Source organism: Heliangelus exortis, chromosome 27 (assembly GCF_036169615.1).
Source record: "Heliangelus exortis chromosome 27, bHelExo1.hap1, whole genome shotgun sequence".
In the NCBI taxonomy this organism is placed as follows: Eukaryota; Metazoa; Chordata; class Aves; order Apodiformes; family Trochilidae; genus Heliangelus; species Heliangelus exortis.
In genome coordinates, this window is record NC_092448.1 from 3,264,216 (window position 1) to 3,287,462 (window position 23,247).

The window sequence follows — 23,247 nt, forward strand, 5'->3', positions numbered from 1 at the left end:
CGGGCGGACTACAAGTCCCGAACGACCCCGCAGAGCGGCAGGAACCGGGGACGCGGGGAAGGGGGGGCTGGGGGGTGGGATACGGGGAGCGGGCGGGGATGATGTCAGCCTGCGGGGAGCCCCGGCGCGGCCAATGGGGCGGCGGGGCCGGGCCGACGGCGGCGGCGGGGGCGGCGGCGGCGGCGGCGGCGATCGCCCATTCATGATCCAGCTGCCGGTGAAGCGGTGCCGGTGGCCGGGCAAACGGCGCCGGTAACGGCGTTATGGAAACATCGGGGCATCTTCACGATTCGGGTGTGGGGGACTTAGAGGAGGAGGGTCGGTGTCCCTGCCCGTTACCGGGGGATGAACGGGCACCGCCGCCGCCCCCCGCCGGGCTGCCGCCGCTCCAGCACAGCCTGTTGCACTCCTCGCCCGGTTCGTTCCGGGCCCCTCCTCCTCCTCCCGCCGCCCCCGCCGCCCTCCACCCTTCCTCCCGCCACGGCAGCCAACTCAACCTCGGCGACCACCCGGTAACGGGCTCCGGACCGGGGAGCGGCAAACACCGGCAACCGAGTCCCTTGGTTCACCGGCGGGACAGCAACCCCTTCACCGAGATCGCCATGAGCTCCTGCAAGTACAGCGGGGGGGTGATGAAGCCCCTCAGCCGCCTCAGCGCATCCCGCCGCAACCTCATCGAAGCCGAACCGGAGGCTCAACCTTTGCAGCTCTTCGGGGCCAGCGGACCCCCCGAGATCGTCGTCTCGCGTGAGGACAACCACGCGCCCGCCGCTTGTCGCCCCGACCGCCCCCCCGCCCGCCCGCCCCCCGCCGCCTTCGCCAAGGGGCCCAAGCGTAAGGCACAGAACATCGGGTACCGGCTGGGGCACCGCCGGGCGCTCTTCGAGAAGAGGAAGAGGCTCAGCGACTACGCGCTCATCTTCGGCATGTTCGGCATCGTCGTCATGGTCATCGAGACCGAGCTCTCCTGGGGGCTCTACTCCAAGGTACCCGCCCTGGGAGACGAGGTGGGGGTGGGCAGGGTGGGCGCAGGTCCCGCGGCACCCGGCAGGGACAGCGGGGTGAGCGCAGAGCTGATCCCCCCATCCCGCGCCCACCGGGCTTAGCGTGGACGGAATTGTCCCCTCCGGTGCCCGGTGGGGTGAGCGTGGAGCAAACTGCCCCGGCTGGTGCCCGGTGGGGTGGGCGTGGCACGGTGCATCCCACACGGTGTCCCATAGGATAATCCCAGAGCCCGTTGCCCCGTGTGGTGGGGGACGGGGCCGGAGGGACCGGTGTGGTGACCGACGGGGTGGCCCCCGAGGCCTTGCGGGGACGCTGCGGGTGTTGGCACCGGGCTGGGGGGGCCCTGGGGGCCGTGGCTGTGCCGGGTCCTGGCGGAGCTGCCCCATGTGCCAGCAGCACCGGAACCACCAGGCTCTGCAGTGCCCAGCACCGGAGCGACCGGGCTACCCTCGAGGCACCGTGCCCTCGGCTTTCCCTCCTCCTCCTTCTCCTCCACACCCTTTTCTTCCATTTTTCCCCTTTCCTTTCCTTTTTATTTTTTTTTCTTTTCTTTTTTTTTTTTTTTTTTTTTTTTTTTTTTTTTTTTTTGCAGGACGATGTCTTTTATTTATAATTTCCCCCTCCCCTCCCCAAAAAAAAAAAAAAAAAAAAACGCCCCTTCCAGCTCCTGCTCCCGGGCTGCGCTGGTTGGCAGCGATATGAATAACTCTTTGTATAGACATCTGTCATGTTATTTATACTTATCCAGGGAGGGGAAGGCAGCGGCACCCGCGCCGGCTCGGGTGTGCGTGGCACCCATGGGCGGCAGCGGGACGGCACTGCCGAGGGGGCCGGGGGGGTGGCTGGCGGGGGGTCCCCGTGCCGGAGGGGTGGGAAGGGGTTTCTGGATGCTCCCTGGTGCAGGCGGTGGGGAGGGTGGAGGAGGTGGTGGAAGGAGAGAGAGAGAGGGGGGGGCTGGGGGTGCCGGGGGGCGTGGGGGATCCCAGCGAGGTGCCCGTCCCACGTGGGGGGCTCGGTGGGAGTGTGGGGGCTGCTGGCAGCAATTCCCACTGCTCCCAGCTGGCACCGCTGGCTCCCGCACCCGGGGAGGAGAAGGATGCTTGGCTGTGCTGCCAGAGCCTTGTCCCCCCCCCCCCGGGGGTCCTGCTCCCTTTTGGAAGCAGCAAGGCCAAACCACTGTGAGCACCCTGCACCCACTGCCTGTTGAGCTGTGGTGGGATCTGGCGGGCTCCTGGCCACCCTGGGCCTGTGCCTGGTGACAGGGGACATTGGTCACCCCGTCCAGGTCCTGCACCCCTGTGTCTGGTGGCAGGGGATACTGCCCACCCCGCCTGGATCCCTGTTGTACCATGCCTGTGCCCCTTTACTTGGTGACAAGTGACACTGGCCACCCTGGCTGTGGCTCTGTGGCTGCTTGCCTGGTGACAGGGGACACACGCCCCCCTTGCCATGCTGGTGGCAGTGCTGCTGCCACACTGCCACGCTGAACACTTGGGTCAGACCCCAGGAGTCAGTGCTGCCACCGTAGCCCTGACCCGGTGCCCACCACCACGCTCGTGCCAGCTGCATGGTGCAGGGGCACCCTTGGCTCCCGGTGCTGGTGGCAGTGGGTGACCTGACCACCCATTAATCCCCCCAGTAGCTCCTGGTGGGAAACCAGACCCCACCAGTAGGGACCAAAGTAGCACCCAGAGCCCAGCAGCTGTCGGATGTTCAGGGCTGTTGGTTCTGCCAGCCCTGGCCCGGGTCCAGCTCTGCCCCACAGCCAACACCAGCCGGAGGGTGCCAGGGCTGTGCTGGGATGTGGTGGTTGGGTTTTCCCTCTTCCCTGCCAGATCCATCCTGAAGTGTGGGCAGGAGAGGGTCTCTCCTGGCTGCGGGGCGAAGCACCGTAGCTTCCCAGAACCATCGCCGGGGTGAAGCGGCGTGGCGCGGCGCTGCCAGGGGTGCGGAGGCATCGCCGCGGTTCTGTTGAGTCCCTGACAGTGTTTGCTCAAGTGTGGACCCAGCGGTGCCTCTTCCCACCATCTCCCTCCAGCCCCGGTGCCTCCTGGAGTCGCCGGTGAACGCGGCGGGCACGCGGCAGCCTCAGCCGATAGCGGCCGGCGGGTGCCCGGCGGTGGCACGGCCGGCGGTGCCGTGGGGCAGGATTAGCGCCCCTGGGAAGGGTCTGGCCGTGGCCGAGGCCCTGCCCTGGAGTTTGGCTATTAATAGCCGTGGTTGGGTTGCCGGCGCCTCGCTCAGCACCAGCCATTATATCCACACAATTGGGCAGCCGGAGCCAAGCCCTGAACAATGCGCCGCCGCCTCCGCCACAAACCGTCCCTGCCACGTGCCACCAACCTGCTGGGATGGGGACACTGGGAGGGGGAGAGGGGCTGGGAGACAGGGAGGTGTCCAGAGGCCACGAGTGTGTCGGGTCTCAGTGTGTCACAAGCAGAGTGGGGGTGTCTCAGCGTGTCACGAGCGTGCCGGGTCTCGGTGTGATGGTACTGGGGTGATGGCAGTGACAGGGCAGGTTGGTTTTGTGGTGACACCGTGGCACAGGGCTGCTCGGCACCGGTGGGGCCGGGGCGTGATCAGCGGCTGCGTTGGTTCCCCTGGGGCTGAAAGGGGGTCCAGAGTGGGGAGGGGGGAGATGGAGCATCTTTCTCTTCCCAGGGAGCAGTCACCTCCCTCCCCGGTGAATGGAGGGCTGGGTTAATTTACATAAAGCTAATTGGGAGATGGCTCTAATTAACACCATCCATCAGGGCGCTGTAACACCGGGCTGAGGCTGGAAGGCCCTTTGGCCGTGTCTTCCCTGACGCCTGCCCTGCTCTCCTTGCAGGACTCCATGTTCTCCCTGGCCTTGAAATGCCTCATCAGCCTCTCCACTGTCATCCTGCTGGGGCTCATCGTCGCCTACCACACGCGGGAGGTGCAGGTAGGTTCCCCAGCCAGGGTGGGATGGCTGGGCTGGGTGGGATTTGCAGCACTCCCGGGGGATGCTGAACCCCAGCTCATGGTCTGCATGAAGCCACCTCCCCCTCACTGGGGCCTTAGGGGGATGGCAAAGGGTCTGGGGGGATGGCAAAGGGTCTGGGGGCATGGCAAAGGGTCTGGGGGCATGGCAAAGGGTCTGGGGGGGTGTGGTGTGGGGGGGAGACTGGTGGAGGTGCTAATGGCTGGAGGAGGCTGCAGCCAGGAAGGGCTTGGAGCAGCCGAGGTGCCAAGGAAAGCTGCGAAAACCTTTCCTAATCAGGGCTGCCCACTCTTTTCCTCCCTGCCTGCCCCAGCGTTGCCGGGCAATGAAAGGGTTCCCAGTTTGCTCCAGGAAGGCCGCGCTCCCCGGCAGGATCCGGCTTCGGCACAACGCCGGCGGGCTTGGGACAGGAGAGGAATTAATTGCCAGGGGGGAAAAGAAGCCCCCCCGGGAAGGGATGCCAAAGCCCTCAGGGCACCAAAGGTCCCACCTCGTCCCCTGGGGCAGCTTGGTTTGGGGGGGCTGGATGCGGGAGCCCCGCTTCCTCCCTGTCTGCCAGGGACCTGCCCGCTGCCTGCTTGGGGACTCAGCCTGGCAGTGGGCTGCTCAAAGTCAACATCTGAGAGCTCTGAGGTTTGCTGGAATAATATTTACCCCGGGGATGGCTGCAGTTGGGGTCAGAGGTTCCACGCCCCAGAGCTCGCTGGCTTCACCAGGGGTTGGTTTTGGGAAAAGGTTGTGCAGACCCCGCGTCCGCCTGAGATGAAATCCCCACTGCTGCCCCTCCAGGGGGTCCCGCTCCCCCCCAAATCCCCCTCATTGTTCCTCCACGGGGTCCTGCTGTGCTGAATGACACCGCAGTCCAGCTGGGCTGGCAGGGATGGGTTTGCTCCAGACAGATCCGTGTGGCTGCTGCTCACCCCATTCCCTCTCTGGTGCTTCTCATGGGATTGCTGGTGACTGGGCCAGGGCAGGCATGAGGCTGTAAATCCTTGGGCTTTTGCCCCACTGGGGCACTGCTGGACATCCCCAGCCCCTTGGAAAGATTCAGCAACATCTTCAGCCTCTCCACTTGGTATTAATTAATTGTTGGGTCCTTTGGAACATTTCCAACCCTCAGTTTCTCCAGAGCCAGGGCAGCGTTGCACCCACTGGCATCCTGCCCGTCCCCTCCCTGGCTGCCTGGTTGTCACCCAGTGGGCTGGGACTGGGGAAGGTCCCCGGGGTGTCCCCGTGCTCATCACCCACCCCTTGTCCCTCCAGTTCTGCCACAGCATATGCTGGAGCACCCTGTCACCCAGGCTGGCAGCTCCAGCAGGGATCTGGGGGGGGCACAGCCCCACCCTGGGGTGCTCAGGGCTCTCGGTGCCTTTTTTGTTGGGTGCCCCCTCTGCCGGAGCCAGTGCTGGGGATGTGAGGCTGGGGGATGCTGGGATGTGGGGATGCCCCATCGGGTACTGCTGGACCAGGGTTTCCATGGCAACCTGCAGCGATGCGCCGCAGGGCTGCGAGGGGCTGGAACGCGGGGGGGGGGGGGGGAAAACCTGCCTGAAACTCCCTCTGTTCCTTCCCTTCCCCAGCCCGTTCCCCCCCCTCCCCGCCGCAGCCCAAAAGCTCCCTGCTTTTTTCCTCTGCCAGCGTGTTTATTTTCACACCCTTTTCCAGGAAGGAATGGGCTGAGGATCTCCCTTGACAGCTTGGAGCTTTTTTTTTTTTTTTTTTTTTTTTTTGCCATAAACAATTTCTCAAACAAAAGCGGCCACATGATGGAACGGGAGCTTTCCAAACAGAAAGGGAGGGGGCCGGGAACGGTCGCTCCGTGAAGTCAATCCCGGTGCTTCTCACCGTCCCCGGGGGAGAGCCCCGTGTGCCGTGCCGTGCCGTGCCGTGCCGTGCCGTGCCGTGCCGTGCCGTGCCGTGCCGTGCCGTGCCGTGCCGTGCCAGGAAGGCTCAGGTGCTCCGGAGCCTCCGGCAGAGCGGGAGGGTTGTTCCCAGGCTCGGTGCCAAGCGGGATGGAGCGGCTGCCAGAACTCCCGGCCCCCGGGACCAGCCGGGATCTCTCTGTGCTTTTCGGGGTCGAGGACACGGCTGATGACGGTGGCGCCGGCTGCCACCTCCCCCTTGGATCCTTTCCCGGCGGCACCTTTGCCAAGGGCTGCTCAGAGAGGCCCCGAGCGGGTCCCCGCTGCTGGAGGTGACACCGGTGGCCCCGTCACACCGTGTCCTGCCCGATGCTGCCGGGGCCGGTGACCCCCGGGGTTCTGGTGGCATCAGAGACCCCAACGCCGTCGCCGGGAAAGGAGTTGGTACCCAGGCTAAACCGCTGGTTGCTATGGCAACCGCATCCCGTCCCCGCCAGCTGCCTTCTGGTCTTTCCACTCCAAAAGTTGCCCTGGGGCGTGGTGGCTGCTGGTGACACCGGGTGACCCGGGGCTGGGGGGGCTTCTGTGGGCTCTCCCCTCTCTGCTGCAGCTGCAGCGGGTGACACAGCTGCCAAACACCCTGAAGGTGTCCCCAGAGCTGTAACCACCCCCTGGATACAGGTGCAGAGCCCTCGGGGGGTGGTGAAGTCCCAGTGTCACCTTTTCCTTCCCGTCCATCCCACACCCTCTGGCTGAAGCCATCTCTGGTGTCCATCCCCCAGCCTGTGTCAGGGTGTTGGTGTGTCAGGGTGTTGGTGTGTCAGGGTGTTGGTGTGTCAGGGTGTTGGTGGGCAGGGTGCTGGTGTGTCAGGGTGTTGGTGTGTCAGGGTGTTGGTGTGTCTGGGTGTTGGTGTGTCAGGGTGTTGGTGGGCAGGGTGCTGGTGTGTCAGGGTGTTGGTGTGTCAGGGTGTTGGTGGGCAGGGTGCTGGTGTGTCAGGGTGTTGGTGTGTCAGGATGTTGGTGTGTCAGGGTGTTGGTGTGTCAGGGTGTTGGTGTGTCAGGGTGTTGGTGGGCAGGGTGCTGGTGTGTCAGGGTGTTGGTGTGTCAGGGTGTTGGTGGGCAGGGTGCTGGTGTGTCAGGGTGTTGGTGTGTCAGGGTGTTGGTGTGTCAGGGTGCTGGTGTGTCAGGGTGTTGGTGGGCAGGGTGCTGGTGTGTCAGGGTGCTGGTGTGTCAGGGTGTTGGTGGGCAGGGTGCTGGTGTGTCAGGGTGTTGGTGGGCAGGGTGTTGGTGTGTCAGGGTGCTGGTGTGTCAGGGTGTTGGTGTGCCAGGGTGTTGGTGTGTCAGGGTGTTGGTGGGCAGGGTGTTGGTGTGTCAGGGTGTTGGTGGGCAGGGTGTTGATGGGCAGGGTCAGCCAGGGCCCCCGGTGACCCCCTGGTTTTGCCTCCCCACAGCTCTTTGTGATCGACAACGGAGCCGACGACTGGCGGATAGCGATGACCTACGAGCGGATCCTCTACATCAGCCTGGAGATGCTGGTTTGTGCCATCCACCCCATCCCCGGGGAGTATAAATTTTTCTGGACAGCTCGCCTGGCTTTCTCCTACACGCCTTCCCGAGCGGAGGCGGACGTGGACATCATCCTGTCCATCCCCATGTTCCTGAGGCTCTACCTGATCGCGCGGGTGATGCTGCTCCACAGCAAACTCTTCACCGACGCCTCCTCCCGCAGCATCGGGGCCCTCAACAAGATCAACTTCAACACCCGCTTTGTCATGAAGACCCTGATGACCATCTGCCCCGGCACCGTGCTCCTGGTCTTCAGCATCTCCCTCTGGATCATCGCCGCCTGGACGGTCCGGGTGTGCGAGAGGTGAGGGGGACCTGGGGGGTGGGCTGGGTGCAGGGTGGGGTTGGGGTGTCGGGGGGATTCAAGGGGGTTGGGATGGTGCGTGGTGGGTCAGGAGGCACCACGGTTTGGGGTGTGTGGCTGTTCAGGATGTGTGGAAGTTCAGCGGGTGGAGTGGTTGGGAATTTGTGGCAGTTTGGGATGCAGGGTGGTTTGGGGTGTCAGGGGGATGCAGGGTGGGGTTGGGATGTCAGGGGGATTCAAGGTGGTTGGGATGGTGCATGGTGGGTCAGGAGGCACCACGGTTTGGGGTGTGTGGCTGTTTGGGATGTGTCCTGTTCAGGATGTGTGGAAGTTCAGCAGGTAGAATGGTTTGGAATTTGTGGCAGTTTGGGATGCAGGATGGTTTGGGATGTCAGGGGGATTTAAGGGGGGTTGGGATGGTGCGTGGTGGGTCAGGAGGAACCACAATTTGAGTTGTGTCCTGGTCAGGATGTGTGGAAGTTCAGCAGGTGGAGTGGTTGGGAATTTGTGGCAGTTTGGGATGCAGGATGGTTTGGGGTGTCAGGGGGATGGAGGGTGGGGTTGGGATGTCAGGGGGATTCAAGGGGGTTGGGATGGTGCGTGGTGGGTCAGGAGGCACCACAATTTGGGGTGTGTGGCTGTTTGGGATGTGTCCTGTTCAGGATCTGTGGGTCCTGTTCAGGATGTGTGGAAGTTCAGCAGGGAGAGTGGCTTGGAATTTGTGGCAATCTGGGATGGAGGGTGGGTTTGGGATGTCAGGGGGATTCAAGGGGGTTGGGATGGTGCGTGGTGGGTCAGGAGGCACCACAATTTGAGTTGTGTCCTGGTCAGGATGTGTGGAAGCTTGGCAGGTGGAGTGGTTGGGAATTTGTGGCAGTTTGGGATGCAGGATGGTTTGGGATGGCAGGGGGATGCAGGATGGTTGGGATGGCAGGGGGATGGAGGGTGGGGTTGGGATGTCAGGGGGATTCAAGGTGGTTGGGATGGTGCGTGGTGGGTCAGGAGGCACCACGGTTTGGGGTGTGTGGCTGTTTGGGATGTGTCCTGTTCAGGATGTGTGGAAGTTCAGCAGGTAGAATGGTTTGGAATTTGTGGCAGTTTGGGATGCAGGATGGTTGGGATGGCAGGGGGATGTAGGGTGGATTTGGGATGTCAGGGGGATTTAAGGGGGGTTGGGATGGTGCGTGGTGGGTCAGGAGGAGGCACCACAATTTGGGATGTGTCCTGGTCAAGATGTGTGGAAGTTCGGCAGGTGGAGTGGTTGGGAATTTGTGGCAGTTTGGGATGCAGGGTGGTTTGGGGTGTCAGGGGGATGGAGGGTGGGGTTGGGATGTCAGGGGGACTCAAGGTGGTTGGGATGGTGCATGGTGGGTCAGGAGGCACCACGGTTTGGGGTGTGTCATGGGTCAGGATGTGTGGAAGTTTGGCAGGTGGAGTGGTTGGGAATTTGTGGCAGTTTGGGATGCAGGATGGTTTGGGATGCCAAGAGGATGGAGGGTGGGTTTGGGGTGTCAGGGGGATGCAGGATGGTTTGGGATGTCAGGGGCATGGAGGGTGGATTTGGGATGTCTGAGGGATTCAAGGGGGGTTGGGATGGTGCGTGGTGGGTCAGGAGGCACCATGGTTTGGGGTGTGTGGCTGTTTGGGATGTGTCCTGGTCAGGATGTGTGGAAGTTCAGCAGGTAGAGTGGTTGGGAATTTGTGGCAGTCTGGGATGTTGGATGGTTTGGGATGTGGGGCAGTTTGGGATGTTGGATGGTTTGGGATGTGGGGCAGTTTGGGATGCAGAGAGGTTCAGGATGTGCTGTGGCTGATGTGCAGTGGTTGGGGATGCAGAACCATTTGGGATGCGAGGTGGTTCTGGATATGGGGCAGCCTGGGATGCAGGATGGTTTGGGATGTGGGGTGGTTTGGGATACAGGGTGGTTGAGGACGTTCAGGTTGCGAAGCAGCTTGGGATGAAGGGTGGTTCTGGATGCAGGGTTGGTTTGGGTTGTGCAGTGGTTCTGGATGTGGTGCAGTTTGGGATGAAGGGTGGTTCGGTATCAGAGGTGGTTCTGGATATGTGGTTATTTAGGATGTAGAGCAGTTGGGGATGCAGGGTGGTTCTGGATATGCAATGGTTCTGGATGCAGGGTGGTTCTGGATGTGCAGTGGTTCTGGATGCAGGGTGGTTCTGGCTGTGCAGTGGTTCTGGATGCAGGGTGGTTCTGGATGTGCAGTGGTTCTGGATGCAGGGTGGTTCTGGATGTGCAGTGGTTCTGGATGCAGGGTGGTTCTGGATGTGCAGTGGTTCTGGATGTGGTGCAGTTCGGGATGCAGGGTGGTTCAGGATGCAGGGTTGGTTTGGGCTGTTCAGTGGTTCTGGCTGTGCAGTGGTTCTGGATGCAGGGTGGTTCTGGCTGTGCAGTGGTTTGGGATGTCGTGCAGTTTGGGATGCAGGGTGGTTTGGGTTGCAGGGTTGGTTTGGGTTGTGCAGTGGTTCTGGATGTGCAGTGGTTCTGGCTGTGCAGTGGTTCTGGATGCAGGGTGGTTCTGGATGCAGGGTGGTTCTGGCTGTGCAGTGGTTCTGGCTGTGCAGTGGTTCTGGATGCAGGGTGGTTCTGGATGCAGGGTGGTTCTGGATGTGCAGTGGTTCTGGATGCAGGGTGGTTCTGGCTGTTCAGTGGTTCTGGATGCAGGGTGGTTCTGGATGTGCAGTGGTTCTGGATGTGGTGCAGTTTGGGATGCAGGGTGGTTCGGGATGCAGGGTTGGTTTGGGCTGTGCAGTGGTTCTGGCTGCAGGGTGGTTCTGGCTGTGCAGTGGTTCTGTGCTGTCCTGGTGTCCCACGGGAGGGCTGCAGAGCTCCAGGGATTCACCCTCCGTGGGTTCTCCCCCTCATCCCCACGGGGTCAGGGGCAGGGTCAGACCTGTCCTCACCGCACGGGACTTGGGGACGGTCCCTGCGTGGGGACAGCGTGCGCTGGCAGCCGGCGTGGGGGCAACTGGGGGTCCGTGGGGGTCCGTGGGAGCTGGGGGCGGGGGGGGGCAGAGGGGTTGTGGGGCTGGCAAGCAGCAGCGCCTGGCTCGGGCTTTGCCAGCGAGTGCCATGACAACCCCGCGGTGACAAACCCGCTGCCGATGGCATCACGCTGCCAGCAGCGGGGGTTGCTGTGGCGACCGGCCCGGCAGGGACAGCTCCACATCCCCTTTATCCCCTGCAGGGGGCCGGTGGCCGGTGGCAAGGTGTCCCCAACCCCAGCACTGGGCTGGGGGGTTCCCTGGTTGGCAAGGTGCCAGCAGCACCCGTGTCCTGTGTCCTGTGTCCTGTGTCCTGTGTCCTGTGTCCTGTCCCTGCTGCTCCTGTCCCCAGGAGGTTAAACCCAACACCCCGTTGCCACCCACACCCAGCTGGGTCTGCAGCTCTGCAGCAAAACCCCCAAAGCCACAATTTGGTGTCCGTAGTGTCCCAAAATGGGACAAAATCTCCTCAAGCTGCTGCAGCAGCTTCGGCCCAGCCTGGGAAGCGAGGTGTGAGGAGTGGCTGGGGGGGGGGGTAACAGTTGGACCTGAGGATCTTAAAGGTTTTTTGTGTTTTTCCCAAGCCAAACCATTCCCACCTGGGGTCCCCTGGGTGGCAGCAAGGTGGGGAGGCCACCCCTCCTCCAGCAAGGCTGGGACCCCCTGTGCTGGTGATGTCTGGGGGGACATCAGAGCAGCTTTAGGTCCTGCAGCAGGGAGCCAAGTGGTGCTGAGCTTTTCTGAGCTTTTCCAGGCTGCCTTTTTGCCTTCCTGCCTCCCTTAATGACGCTCTCAGGATGTGCTGGATGGGCTTGTGCTACTTAATTGCGTTTGGGAGATTTTTATTTGTGCCACCTAAATGGGGAGTGAGAGGCCAAGGCTCCCTGAGGACGTGAAAGGGGGTGGATTCGGCACCTGGGGAGGGGAGGGATGTTGGGCTGAAAAGCTCAATGTAAATAGAGAACGATTAGTGACAAAAAAAAAAAAAAAAAAAAAAAAAAAAAAAAAGAAATGACGCAGGCGAAGTGCTGCAGATCCCCAGCACCGCAGCTGCCACGACCTGCAGCTACCCACCCCCCTCCTTGCAAAAAGAGGCAAAGCCAGGGGCTGGAGAGCAGGCTGGGGGGGCACCAGCCTGGGGGGGATGCACTGACACAGGGGGATTCCCAGGAGATGCAGAATCTAAGGGGTTGCAGGAGCTGGGGGGATTGCACCGACCTCGAGGTGCAGGGAGCCAGGGGGATGCAGGATCTGAGGGGATGCAGGATCCAGGGGGATGCAGGAGCTGAGGGGATACAGGATCTGAGGGGGATGCAGGAGCTGAGGGGATGCAGGAGCTGAGGGGATGCACCAGTGTGGAGGGGATGCTGGGCCCTGAGGGATGCAGGACCCAAGGGGTTGCTCCCAGGGGGAGCCCAGGGGGATGCAGGACCTGGGGGGATGCTCCAGCTCAGTGGGGTGCACGGACCCAGGGGATGCACCAGGCTGGGGGGATGCAGGACCTGGGGGGATGCAGGATCTGAGGGGATGCAGGAGCTGAGGGGATGCAGGAGCTGAGGGGATGCACCAGTGTGGTGGGAATGCTGGGCCCTGAGGGATTCAGGATTCAGGGGGATGCAGGACCTGGGGGGATGCTCCAGCTCAGTGGGGTGCACGGACCCGGGGGATGCACCAGGCTGGGGGGATGCAGGACCTGAGGGGGGTGCAGGACCTGGGGGGGGATGCAGGACCTGGGGGGATGCAGGAGCTGGGGGAGTGCAGCACCTGGGGGGATGCAGGAGCTGGGGGGAAGCAGGAGCTGGGGGGATGCAGGACCTGGGGGGGATGCAGGAGCTGGGGGGATGCAGGACCTGGGGGGATGCAGGACCCAGGATGGATGCAGAGTGCCTGGGCCATGCTCCATTCCTGAGGGATGCTCCACACCTCTGGTGAGGGTTTCCCAGGCCATGTCCCCAGCGCTGGAAACCAGTTTGCTGCCCTCAGGACCATCCCCAGCCAGCACCTGCTGGACCCAGGTGGCTCAGCAGTGGCTACCTGGCCACCCTGGGGGTTGGTGCAGCCAGGTGGGGGCTGCCATGGGCTCCTGGCGTGTCCCAGTGCCAGGGGATGCTGGTGGCAACCCCAGGGAGCAGTGGGTGACCTCGGCAGTGACCTCGGTGAGCAAGGGGGAGATGGGGATGGGCACTGAGGTCGTGTGCTGGACGCCCCCTCCCCAGTTTATCAGCTCCTTCTGTTCAAAGTACTTTGGGAATGAGGAAACGTCTGGCTCTGCTGGAACCCCCTGGATGCTCCTGGGCACATTCCCAAGGGCTCACATCCAGGTTGTGGATTTTGGGGGGCTTGGGGGAGCCCCGTGGTGGGGGGGATGGGCTCTGCCCCCCTCCAGCCACAGTGGAGCTCTCAGCACAGCTCAGGGCTCTTCCTTCCATTCGTGCCTTGGGAGGGGAAAACATTTCCAAAGAAGAGAAAACCCAACTGCTGCAGGAGGACCCGGGGGGGTTTGCCAGAAGTTCCATCTGGTTTCCCTCCTATGGTTCCATGAGGAGACTGGGAGAAGCTGCCAGGGTGAGGGATGTTTGGGGCAGGAGAGGAGGGACCATCCTGGTTTCACCCCGTGCTGCCTCTCCGTGCCCACATCAGGGCTTGGCTTGGGTCCTGCTCTACCTCTGGAGCCTTTGCTGCATTCCCAAGGGAAAAGAGACCCTCCGGGCAGGCTTAGGGGTTGGATGCATCCGGAAGAGCTGCAGCCAGTTCCTGGCCTGGCCAGGCCAGTCGGTGACCTCCCAGCCCAACTGGGACGTGGCCGTGGAAAGTTTGCAGCATCCTTCAAGAAGCTGCTGCTGCTCCACGTGGTTTTTGTCTCCAGGCCTGGAGCTCTTTCCTCCGGGCCAAATGGATGCTGGAGGCTTGGCAGGATCCCCACCCATCCCTGGGGTTGGGGGGGGGGACTCGGAGAGGAGGGAGGATGCAAAGGAGGGTGCTGGGGGCGAGCTGGTGGGGCTGGGGGCTTTGTTTCTCCCATCACCTGGGCACGGGGACCAGGTCCTGGTGACAAGTCTGACCCAAAGCAGAAACCCTTCCCGGGGAGTTTTTGCTCCCATTTGGGCTTTTTCTGCACCCAAAAATCGTGCAACCTCTGTTGTTTTGGGGCATCCTGTGTCCCCCCACCCCCTCGTTGCTCAGCTCAGCCCTCGTGCCGGGGGTCCCACCGTGTCCCCTTTTGGTCCCTGCAGCTGTCTGTGTCCCCTGCCACGCTGCTACTGATGCCCCCCCCCCCTCTCCTTGGCAGGTACCACGACCAGCAGGATGTAACCAGCAACTTCTTGGGGGCCATGTGGCTCATCTCCATCACCTTCCTCTCCATCGGCTACGGGGACATGGTCCCACACACCTACTGTGGGAAGGGTGTGTGCCTGCTCACTGGCATCATGGTAAGGGCCATGCTGAGATGGGTCCCCATCCCATGGGCTCTGCCTGTCCCCACCACGCCACCGGGGCCACCAGATCTTAGAAACCCAGGTGGTTTTTCCACGGGGTAAGATCTTGCAGCCCGGGAGCTGCTCGAGCTGTAATTGCAATTAGGCTGAGCACAGTAATGAGCAGGATGAGGGGGGGTTGGTTCAGGTGGGTGCTGCAAGGTTGTGGGGTGCAGTGGTCCCCTGCCTCTGAATTGGCAAATCCAGAGTGGATTTGGTTGGATTTGGCAGCTGGATGGTGGTGAGGACAGGGATGTCCCCAGGGAGCCCGAGGGGCCCCCGAGCATCCCTTGGCCACCTCCACTCCCACCGCCTGCCTTCCGTCCCCCAGACTGATCCCAAATGGCTCCTTCCCAGGAGCCAGGACCAGCTGGGAACCCTCCACCTCCTGCCAGCATCATCGCTTCCTTTCCCCCTGCTCTGAGGTCACTGTCCCCTGGGGTCCTCCCACCATTCCCAGCTCCAAGGCTCCTGGGAATCATCCAGGCTTGGGGGATCTGCCCCAGCCCCCCAACTCTGCCCCCCTCAGCCTTGGCCTCAAACCCATCCCTGTCCCCACATCCCAACCAGAACCACCCAAGCTGGAACCCGGCACAATGAGCCCCCTGCCCACCCCCCCAGCAGGGGGATTGGGGGGTGGGGGGGTCCCCTGGGGTGCCCCCCAACTGTGTCACCGGGTGATGCCACGGGCAGGAGCTGAGGCCACGTGGCAGAGCCTTGGGTGAGTCTCCAGGATTCAGCAGGGTATTAATTAATGAGGCTTTAATGAATTAAGGAGCATTTGCCAGGGATGTGTTGGGAGGGGGGGAGCAGCCGAGTGGGTGGGGGCAGAGCCCTGGAGCCAGTGGAGCTTTGGCACCTTGGCTTCCCAAAGTCAAAGCCACGCTGGAGGTGATTGCAGGGATCTGGTCCTAATCACCCGGATAATCCAGCTCCCAGCCTGTGCTGCCAGGATCAGTGGGATTAAGGGGGGGGGAGGAAAATTCGGGGGGGTCCTGGTCCAGGGCTCCCCTCCCCTGATGCCCCCAAGGTGCTTCCCCCCCCCCCGCCCCTAGAGCCCCTCCTGGGAGTTGGGGGTCCTCATCCTGCAGGGTGATGGGGAGAGGGAGGCCGTGGAGGTTTGTGGGGTTTTTTAATTAATTAAGGGGGTGCTGGAGGGTGACAAACCAGATCCCTGCTGCTGTCACCCTGCAGGGTGCTGGCTGCACGGCGCTGGTGGTGGCCGTGGTGGCCAGGAAGCTGGAGCTGACCAAAGCTGAGAAACACGTCCACAACTTCATGATGGACACACAGCTGACCAAAAGGGTGAGTTGGGATGAGGAGGATGGGGGGAGGGAGGAAAATGTCCCTCAGAAAGTCCCCAGGTTGTCCAGGCAGCCCCAGGCAGTTGGGCTGGGAGGGAGCAGCTGAGTCCTGGGTTCAGTTCCAGGGGCTCTGGAAGTGCCAACAGCCCAGCTGGGACCTGCCAAGAGTGGCAGATGGATGTGGGAATGGAGAAAAACTTGGGAGACTTTTGGGTTTTTTGGTTTTTTTTTTTTTTTCTTTTACTTTGAGTGAAGCTTTGTGTGGGGGTGAGAAGCTCGGTGGTGGATTGGAGGAAGGTTTGGGTTGGAAAAGCCCTCTCAGATCATTCAGTCCAAGCCTTCCCCAAGGCCACCACTGCCCCATGGCCCTCAGCACCACAGCTCCAGGGCTCTGAAACCCCTCCAGGGATAGGGGCTCCACCTCTGGGAGGTCCTAAGAACCCTTTCCAGGGAGAAATTCTTCCCCTGTTCCAACCTAAACCTCCCCTGGAATTCCTCTTGTCCCTTCCCTTGTTCCTTGGGAGCAGAGCCCGACCCCCCCTGGCTCCAACCTCCTCTCAGGGCGTTGCAGAGAGCCACAAGGTCTCCCCTCAGCCTCCTCTGCTCCAGGATCAACACCCCCAGGGCCCTCAGCTGCTCCTCACAACTTCTCCAGACCTTTTCTCCAGCCCCTTTCCCAGCTCCATTCCCTTTTCTGGCCACGCTCCATCCCCTCAATGTCCTTCTGGTCCCAGAGCTGACCCCAGGAGTGGAGGTGCAGCCTCTCCATGATGTCCAAGGCCACCTCTCCCAGGATTTTGCAGGTGTTGAGGTTGACACCAAAGCAGGGCATGGCCGGGATGTTGAGCTCAAATTCCTGGTGGACCTGGTCCAGTCTGTCCCTAAGGGCTGTGGGGGTGACAAAGGGACAGCCACGGGATGAGGGGGAAGGGTTTCCAGCTGCAAGAGGGGAGATGGAGATAAAATCTGGAGGAGAAATTCTTTAGTGCAATCCCTGCCTTGCTCCTGCTGGCCACACCAGTGCTGCTCCCAGCCAGGATGCTGATGGCCACTTGGGCCACCTGGGCACAGACCTGAGCTCACGTTCAGCTGCCCTGGGTCCTTTCCCAGCAGGATCAGCGGTGGATCTGGGACCTGCTGCTCCTCTCGCAGCTGCCTGGATCCCCTCTCTCTCCACCCGAGGCGGGTCAGGTCCTTCTCCAGCACCAGCTCCAGGGTTGGTTTCTCCATGAAATCCCCGTGGTGCTGGGGCTGCTGACCCCAGGCAACTTTTCCCTCTGGCAGATCAAGAACGCGGCAGCCAACGTCCTGCGGGAGACGTGGCTGATCTACAAACACACCAAACTCCTGAAGAAAATCGACCACGCCAAAGTCAGGAAGCACCAGAGGAAGTTCCTCCAAGCCATTCACCAGTAAGGGGTTCAGGGAATCGTGGGTTTTGGGGTTTTTTTGGGGGGGGAGGGGGGGTTTGGGAGCCTGGGAGATGCATCCCCCTCGCTCTTCCCTTCTCCCCAGGTTGCGGAGCGTGAAGATGGAGCAGAGGAAGCTGAGTGACCAAGCCAACACTCTGGTTGACCTCTCCAAGGCAAGTCCTCCCAGGCAGCTCTTGGCTCGGGTCTTTCTCTTCACTTGGACACCCTCAACCAGACCTGGCTGACCCCGGAGTGCTCAGTCCCTCGGCAGATGTCAGCCGGGAGGGGGGGATCAGTCAGGAGGTTGGGGCTGGGGAGGGGTCACCCAGGGAAGGGCTTTGCTGCCCACACCCTGCCCACAGCCCCAGGGGGGCCCCGTGGCTGAGCAGCACAGGGCTGCCTGCCCCTTCCCCCCCTCTCTGGAGATGGGGTTCCTGGGGACACTGTGGTGGGGAGCTGGGGTGACAGTGGCTCTGCCAGCAGACATGGCACTGACCCCCCCCCCAGCCATGGCACTGACCCCTCCTGTTCATGGCACTGGCCCCCCCACCATGGCACCCCCACAGCCATGGCACTGACCCCTCCTGTTCATGGCACTGGCCCCCCCACCATGGCACCCCCACAGCCATGGCACTGACCCTTCTATGTCCCCTCTGTTCCTCCCCCCCCAACCATGGCACTGATCCCCCCCACCCATGACACTGAACTCCCATGACCCCACGGTCCCCCCACCCATGGCACTGACCCCCCCACCATGACACTGACACCCCAACCCATGGCACTGATCCCCCAATGTCCCCCCAGTCCCCCCCACAGCAATGGCACTGACCCCCCAGCTATGACACTGACCCCCCCACCATGACACTGACCCCCCGACCATGGCATCCTCCAGCCATGGCACTGACACCCCCCACCATGACAGTGACCCCCCCCTCTCCATGGCACTGATCCCCCCATGCCCCCCCACAGCCATGGCACTGACCCCCCTCTGTTCATGGCACTGACCCCCCCACCATGGCACCCCCCTAGGCCATGGCACTGATCCCCCCATGTCCTCCTGGTCCCCCCAAGCAATGGCACTGACCCCCCCCAGCCATGACACTGACCCCCCCCCCCCCAAGTCATGACACTGACCTCCCCCAACCCATGGCACTGATCCCCCCATGTCCCCCCCCTGCTCATGACACTGGCCCCCCCCAAGTCATGACACTGACCCCCCAGCCATGGCACTGGTTCCCCCATGTCCCCCCAGCCCCCCCCCAGCCATGACACTGAACTCCCATGACCCCACGGTCCCCCCCAGCCATGGCACTGACCCCCACATCATGACCCCCCCCTATGACACTGCCCCCCCCCCCCCATTACACTGACCCCCCCATGTCCCCCCAGTCGTCCCCCCCCCCCATGACACTGAACTCCCATGACCCCAGGGTCCCCCCCAGCCATGGCACTGACCCCCACATCATGACCCCCCCCCCCATGACACTGCCCCCCCCCCCCCTCCGTGACTTCCCCGTGTCACCTCTGTGTGTCTCTGTGTGTGTCCGTGTGTGTCCCCCCCCCTCCAGATGCAGAACGTGATGTACGACCTCATCACGGAGCTCAACGACCGCAGCGAGGACCTGGAGAAGCAGATCGGGAGTTTGGAATCCAAACTGGAGCAGCTCAGCGCCAGTTTCAGCTCCCTGCCCCTCCTCATGGCCGATCTGCTGCGCCAGCAGCACCAGCGCCTCCTCACCGCCGTCCTGGAGGCCCGGGGGGTCGGGGTGCCCGTGCCCACCCCCCAAACTCCTCTTTCCGAGAGCCCCATCGGGGTCAGCTCCACCTCTTTCCCCACCCCTTACACCAGCTCCAGCAGCTGCTAAAAACCGGCAGCCGCCCCCCCGGTGTGTGGCCCCCTCACCCCTCTCCCTCCCCTTCCCGCCCCTTCCCCGACTACTCCGGACAGGGGGAGCGTTTCCACGAGGTCTCCGCGGATTTTTCTTCTGGTCCTCAAGGAGCCTTCGGCCGGGATTTTCGCCGACGCCTTGGTGTGGGGCCGTTGTCCCCCGTTCAGGTGCCTCTTTACTCGTGGTGAAGGAAGGGGACGGACCGGCGACCCACGGCGGCGTCCGGTGCCGGAGGGGAAACCCACGCTCAATCTCAGGTCTTCACATTTGAAAACAAACCAACAAGTCCGAAGCACTGAAGCGATGGAGACACCAGAGGGAGAGTTTTCTTCCTCCCCTGCTCGGAGCTCGACGGGGGGCCCGGGAATTTCTCTGTGCCCCCCCCCCACCCCCTTCCCACCCCTCTCGCCGGCGCCGGGTGGGTGCCGAGGTGGTGGCTTCTTACCCACGCCCCTCACCGGGACCCACGGGCCTTTCCCTGGAATTGCTGGGCAGTGTCTGGCTGTCACTCGCCCAGGGAGGGTTCTTCAGAGCTGTGTTTTCTGCCCAGGCAGAAGAAGAAGAAGAAGAAAAAGAAGAAAAGGGACATTTCTCCTCGATGGACTTTAGTGTCACGCTCTGCCCGCAGACCTGGGCAAGCACCGGGGGATGTGGGGCTACCCAAACCCAGATGGTGATGGCCACCGAGGGGGCTGGCGGGCCAGCCCCAGGCACTGGGGGCACTTTGGGGGGGTCCCCAGTTGCTCCCATCGCCGTACATCCGCGAGCCACCCCATAACTCCCCCCTCCTCCCCATCCCCCCTCAGCGTTTTGGGAACCCACTGGGGCGGCCCTGGAACTGTTCCCATGGGCTCCGACCACCTCCACTGGCCCTGGGACTGGGGGCTCCCCTGGTGTTGAGCCAAGGGGACTCTGGCAAGTGAGGTGGTGGTGGGGACAGGGACTTCATCTGTTTAAAACAGTCCGTTGCCTTCGTGCTGCTTCTGCTGGGTTTGGTGGGGACCAGCAGCACCGCCCGGCACCGGCCCGGCAAGGGAAGCGCAGCCCCTCCTGCTTTATTTTCTTTTTTTTTTTTAAAAAAAAAAAAAAAAGGTGACTTTGGGCATCACCTGGCGACTTCTGGAATCAGCCATTTCCCCTTCTGCTTCCTCCTTGCCCCCCCCCCCACCCCAGTTCTGCCCTGGGGTGTGCTCTGTGCCTGCTCTGCCAGGCTGCAGTTCCAGGGTTTGCTGCTTTCCACGAAAACTCAGCAGAGGCTTTTTTCTTTCTTTTTTTTTTTTTTTTTAAACAGATGAAGTAACCGTGTAATTACTCCACGCTATTAATTCCACCTCACCCAGCAGTGTCAGTAATCGTCCTCAAAAGTCACTGTGTTACTCCAGGTATACTCAGCCTGTAATCCCCTTTGTAAACTCTTTCCCTTCCATCCATAATGCTGGAAGGTTCCAAGAAGCTCCTGCCCACCTCTGGAAGCAGGTTTCCAGCCTGGCAAGGGAGAAAATGTTGCAAATTTGTAGAATGAGGCTGACATTCAGCATCTCCACTGGCATGCGGGCAGCCAGGGGAGTAAAAAAAGGGTTCCTGACCTTGAGCAGGAGCAAAGAGCAACGTGGAGCAAGGTGTGAGGAGAGGAGGTGGAGCCCAGGGCCTGGAGAGCTGGAGGCTGGATTGATGCTCGAGGATGGATCAATGATGGTCAAGGACTGATTGTGCCAAATGGGAAGCTCCATCTGGATCAAGGCTGGGAAATCCAAGGGAGTGAGATGAGAAGGGAGGGAAGCACCAGCGAGGAGAGCTTCAGGATTGCAACAGGGACAGGAGAGCCTGGAGGGGGAGCAGAGCCAAGATTCCACCAAGATTCCACCAAGATCTCACCAGGATTCCACCAGGATTCCACCTGGATTCCACCAGGATTCCACCTGGATTCCACCAGGATTCCACCAGGATTCTACCTGGATTCCACCAGGATTCCACCAGGAGCTGGCGTGATCACTGCACCCCACACCCAGCACCTGACAGGCTCCATCCCCCCCCCTCCCAGCACAACCTGCACCCCAAACCAGGTCTGGGGCTGCACCCTTCCCTCTGCACCTTGCACCCTGTGTCCTGCCCACCCTGAACCTCCATCCCACCCCCTGCCCCCCAGTCCCACCCCCATCCCTCACCCAGCCTTTGGAAACACCTGAAAACATCATTTTGGAGCCTGCAGCCTCAAAAGCCCCTGGCAGAAGAGAAGAGCTGGGCCCAGCCCCTGGGTCAAAGGAAGAACCAGAACCACAGTCCAGTCATCAATCAGCCCAGAGTGATGCCAAATCCCAGAGCCAGGAAAAATCCCCTGGGAAGCCCAACCCTGAGCCCCCCAGCACCCCCAGCCAGGCTCATTGTGGCCTCAGGGCTGGTTTTGGGGTGGGTTTTTTTTTTTTTTTTTTTTTTTGGTTGGGTTTTTCTTTTTTTTTCTTTGGCTCCAGCAACCTCCTCCCTGCTCAGCCTGTGAGGAATCATCCCCAAAAAAACCTCCAGCCAAACCACCACCTCCTCTCTGCAAGCTCACAGACGTTTTCTGTCCGGCCTCGAGGAGCTTCACCCTGGGTTTGCATCTTGCCTCCATCCTGCTCGCTTCTTTTTTTAACTCTAGGGGGAAAGCATAATAGTTTTATTTTAACTATGAAATATATTGCTATATTATAAAGGTTATTGTAACTTCCCATGATGGTTTTGTACCCAAACCTGGTTGGCAGGGATGCCAGCTCGCTCCCAAAAATGTCTGTTTCTGTGTATAGCCGGGGGAGGGGGGGGGACAGGGGGATCCCACGCTCCTTATCCTGCCCCCCCCGGCACCCCTGCCCCTTCCCTGCCTTTAGCAGAGCCCAAATTTTTCCAGCCTGATGGCACCGGAGCTTTGCTTCACCCTGGGGAAAGATCTAAAGATCTCTTCCCACCCCCAACCTTGCCTTTTTCTCCAGCGGTTTCTGGAAAGCCATTTGCCCCCCCCAAGCCCGGTCCTCTCAGCGGTGCAAGAGCCAAAATTCCCCTTTTTCTCCCCAGGCTGAAGCTTTGCCTGAAAGGAAAGGTGCGGGGAACGCTGAGCCGGGCTCGGGGCTCGGGCAGGAGCCGGGCGGGCTTGGAACGAGGGGATCCCTTGGGCATAGGAAGTGTGAGGGTGAAAACATCATCCCGCCCTCCCACTTTCCCTCCCTCCCTCCCTCTGTCCCTCCCTCCCTCCCCAGAAAAGCTGGGCCGGGCCAGAACTTTGGGTTCTGTGCTCGACCTGGGGACCCACGGGCAGGCAGGGATGCAGGGATGCAGGGATGCAGGGATGCAGGGATGCAGGGATGCAGGATGCAGGGATGCAGACAGGGCTGGTCCTGCCCCTTTGGGCTCCCCCCAAGCATTGTGAGGGTTTTGTTTGAAGGCAGAGAGAAGAAGGTTGCTTTTTCTTCTCAGGTGAACACCTAATGCCTGGGATGGGGTGAGGGAAGCCTGGGCCAGGTGACCCTCACTGCCCTGAGTGAATTATTCCCCAGGGAACTCCGGGATGTGGCTGGTTCAGGCTTCACACCCTGCCCTGGGAGCTGGGGGTTTTTTACTGCTTTCAGCCTCAGGCTGCTCTGGAGGGAGGAAAGAGCCCTGGGAGAGGTGATGAGGCTGCAGGGATTGAGGGAATCATGGAATCATCCAACCCTTTGCCTTGGAAAAGACCCTTCAGACCAACTGTTAACTCAGCACTGCCAAAGCCACCACGAAACCCCAGCACCGTGTCCTCCTCCAGCCTCAGATCCTCTCTTCCCAACTTCCAGCCTTGGAGCTGCCCTGATCCCCAGAGCATCAAGATTTATGGACAAACAAGTCATAAAAAAAAAAAAAAATGGTCCTTCAAACTCTCCTTCCCGGCCAAGCTTCCTGCCTGGAGCACGACCACATCCAGGGATCAGCAGCACCCAAGGGACCAATTCCTGCTGGTTTTGTCCAGGGAAAGCCTAAAAGCTGCTACCCCATCCCTGCCCCATCCCAATTCCTGCTCTTGGCACCGTTTGTGCTGTCACCCCCAGCCCAGTCCCACCAGTCCTAGCAGCAACTGGGAGCTCCAGTGGCTCCTTCTGGGTCCCTAAACCCAAACCCCCAAACAGGAACCAGCTGGCAGCTGCCTGGGCCTGATCCTTCCCCCCCCCCCCCCATTTTAACCCCTTTGGGGTGTGGGATCAGCTGGGGGATTTCTGGATTGGCTCCCCCAGAGGATGGAGCTGAGCCCCTCCTGCTGCCAGCTGGGTCTGGGGGTGTCTGGGGGGTTTTTAGGGTGCTTGGAACCCCACATTGGGCTTCTCCTGCCCAGCACCTCCCAGCTCCAAGCCCTGTGTGGTGGTCACTGGGTTTTGCTGGAATTTGGGAAGGGGAAGAGGTTGCAGCTGGGCTTGGTGCTGGTCCCAGCTCCTCCTTGCTTGGCTCTCAGCTCCCTCCCCAAAAAA

The 23,247-nt window shown here is 61.5% G+C and overlaps 1 protein-coding gene across 1 annotated transcript; it reads left to right on the top strand.

Annotated features, from left to right (window-relative positions):
* The first annotated feature begins 184 nt into the window (after nucleotides 1-184).
* Nucleotides 185-21,489, top strand: KCNN3 (potassium calcium-activated channel subfamily N member 3). The gene is made up of 8 exons (XM_071727057.1): nucleotides 185-986; nucleotides 3,836-3,931; nucleotides 7,284-7,702; nucleotides 13,993-14,134; nucleotides 15,374-15,484; nucleotides 16,768-16,895; nucleotides 16,999-17,068; nucleotides 18,464-21,489. Exons 1-8 carry the CDS (start codon nucleotides 264-266, stop codon nucleotides 18,758-18,760), a joined length of 1,986 nt encoding a protein of 661 aa, XP_071583158.1. The 5' UTR covers nucleotides 185-263; the 3' UTR covers nucleotides 18,761-21,489.
* The last annotated feature ends 1,758 nt before the right edge of the window (nucleotides 21,490-23,247 follow it).

Bases quoted from the DNA above. Each gene is read 5' to 3' on its own strand.
- KCNN3 (XM_071727057.1), top strand. From the start codon at position 264: ATGGAAACATCGGGGCATCTTCACGATTCGGGTGTGGGGGACTTAGAG. The intron at 987-3,835 runs GTACCCGCCCTG...CTCTCCTTGCAG, and splicing joins CCTGGGGGCTCTACTCCAAG to GACTCCATGTTCTCCCTGGC. The intron at 16,896-16,998 runs GTAAGGGGTTCA...CCTTCTCCCCAG, and splicing joins TTCCTCCAAGCCATTCACCA to GTTGCGGAGCGTGAAGATGG.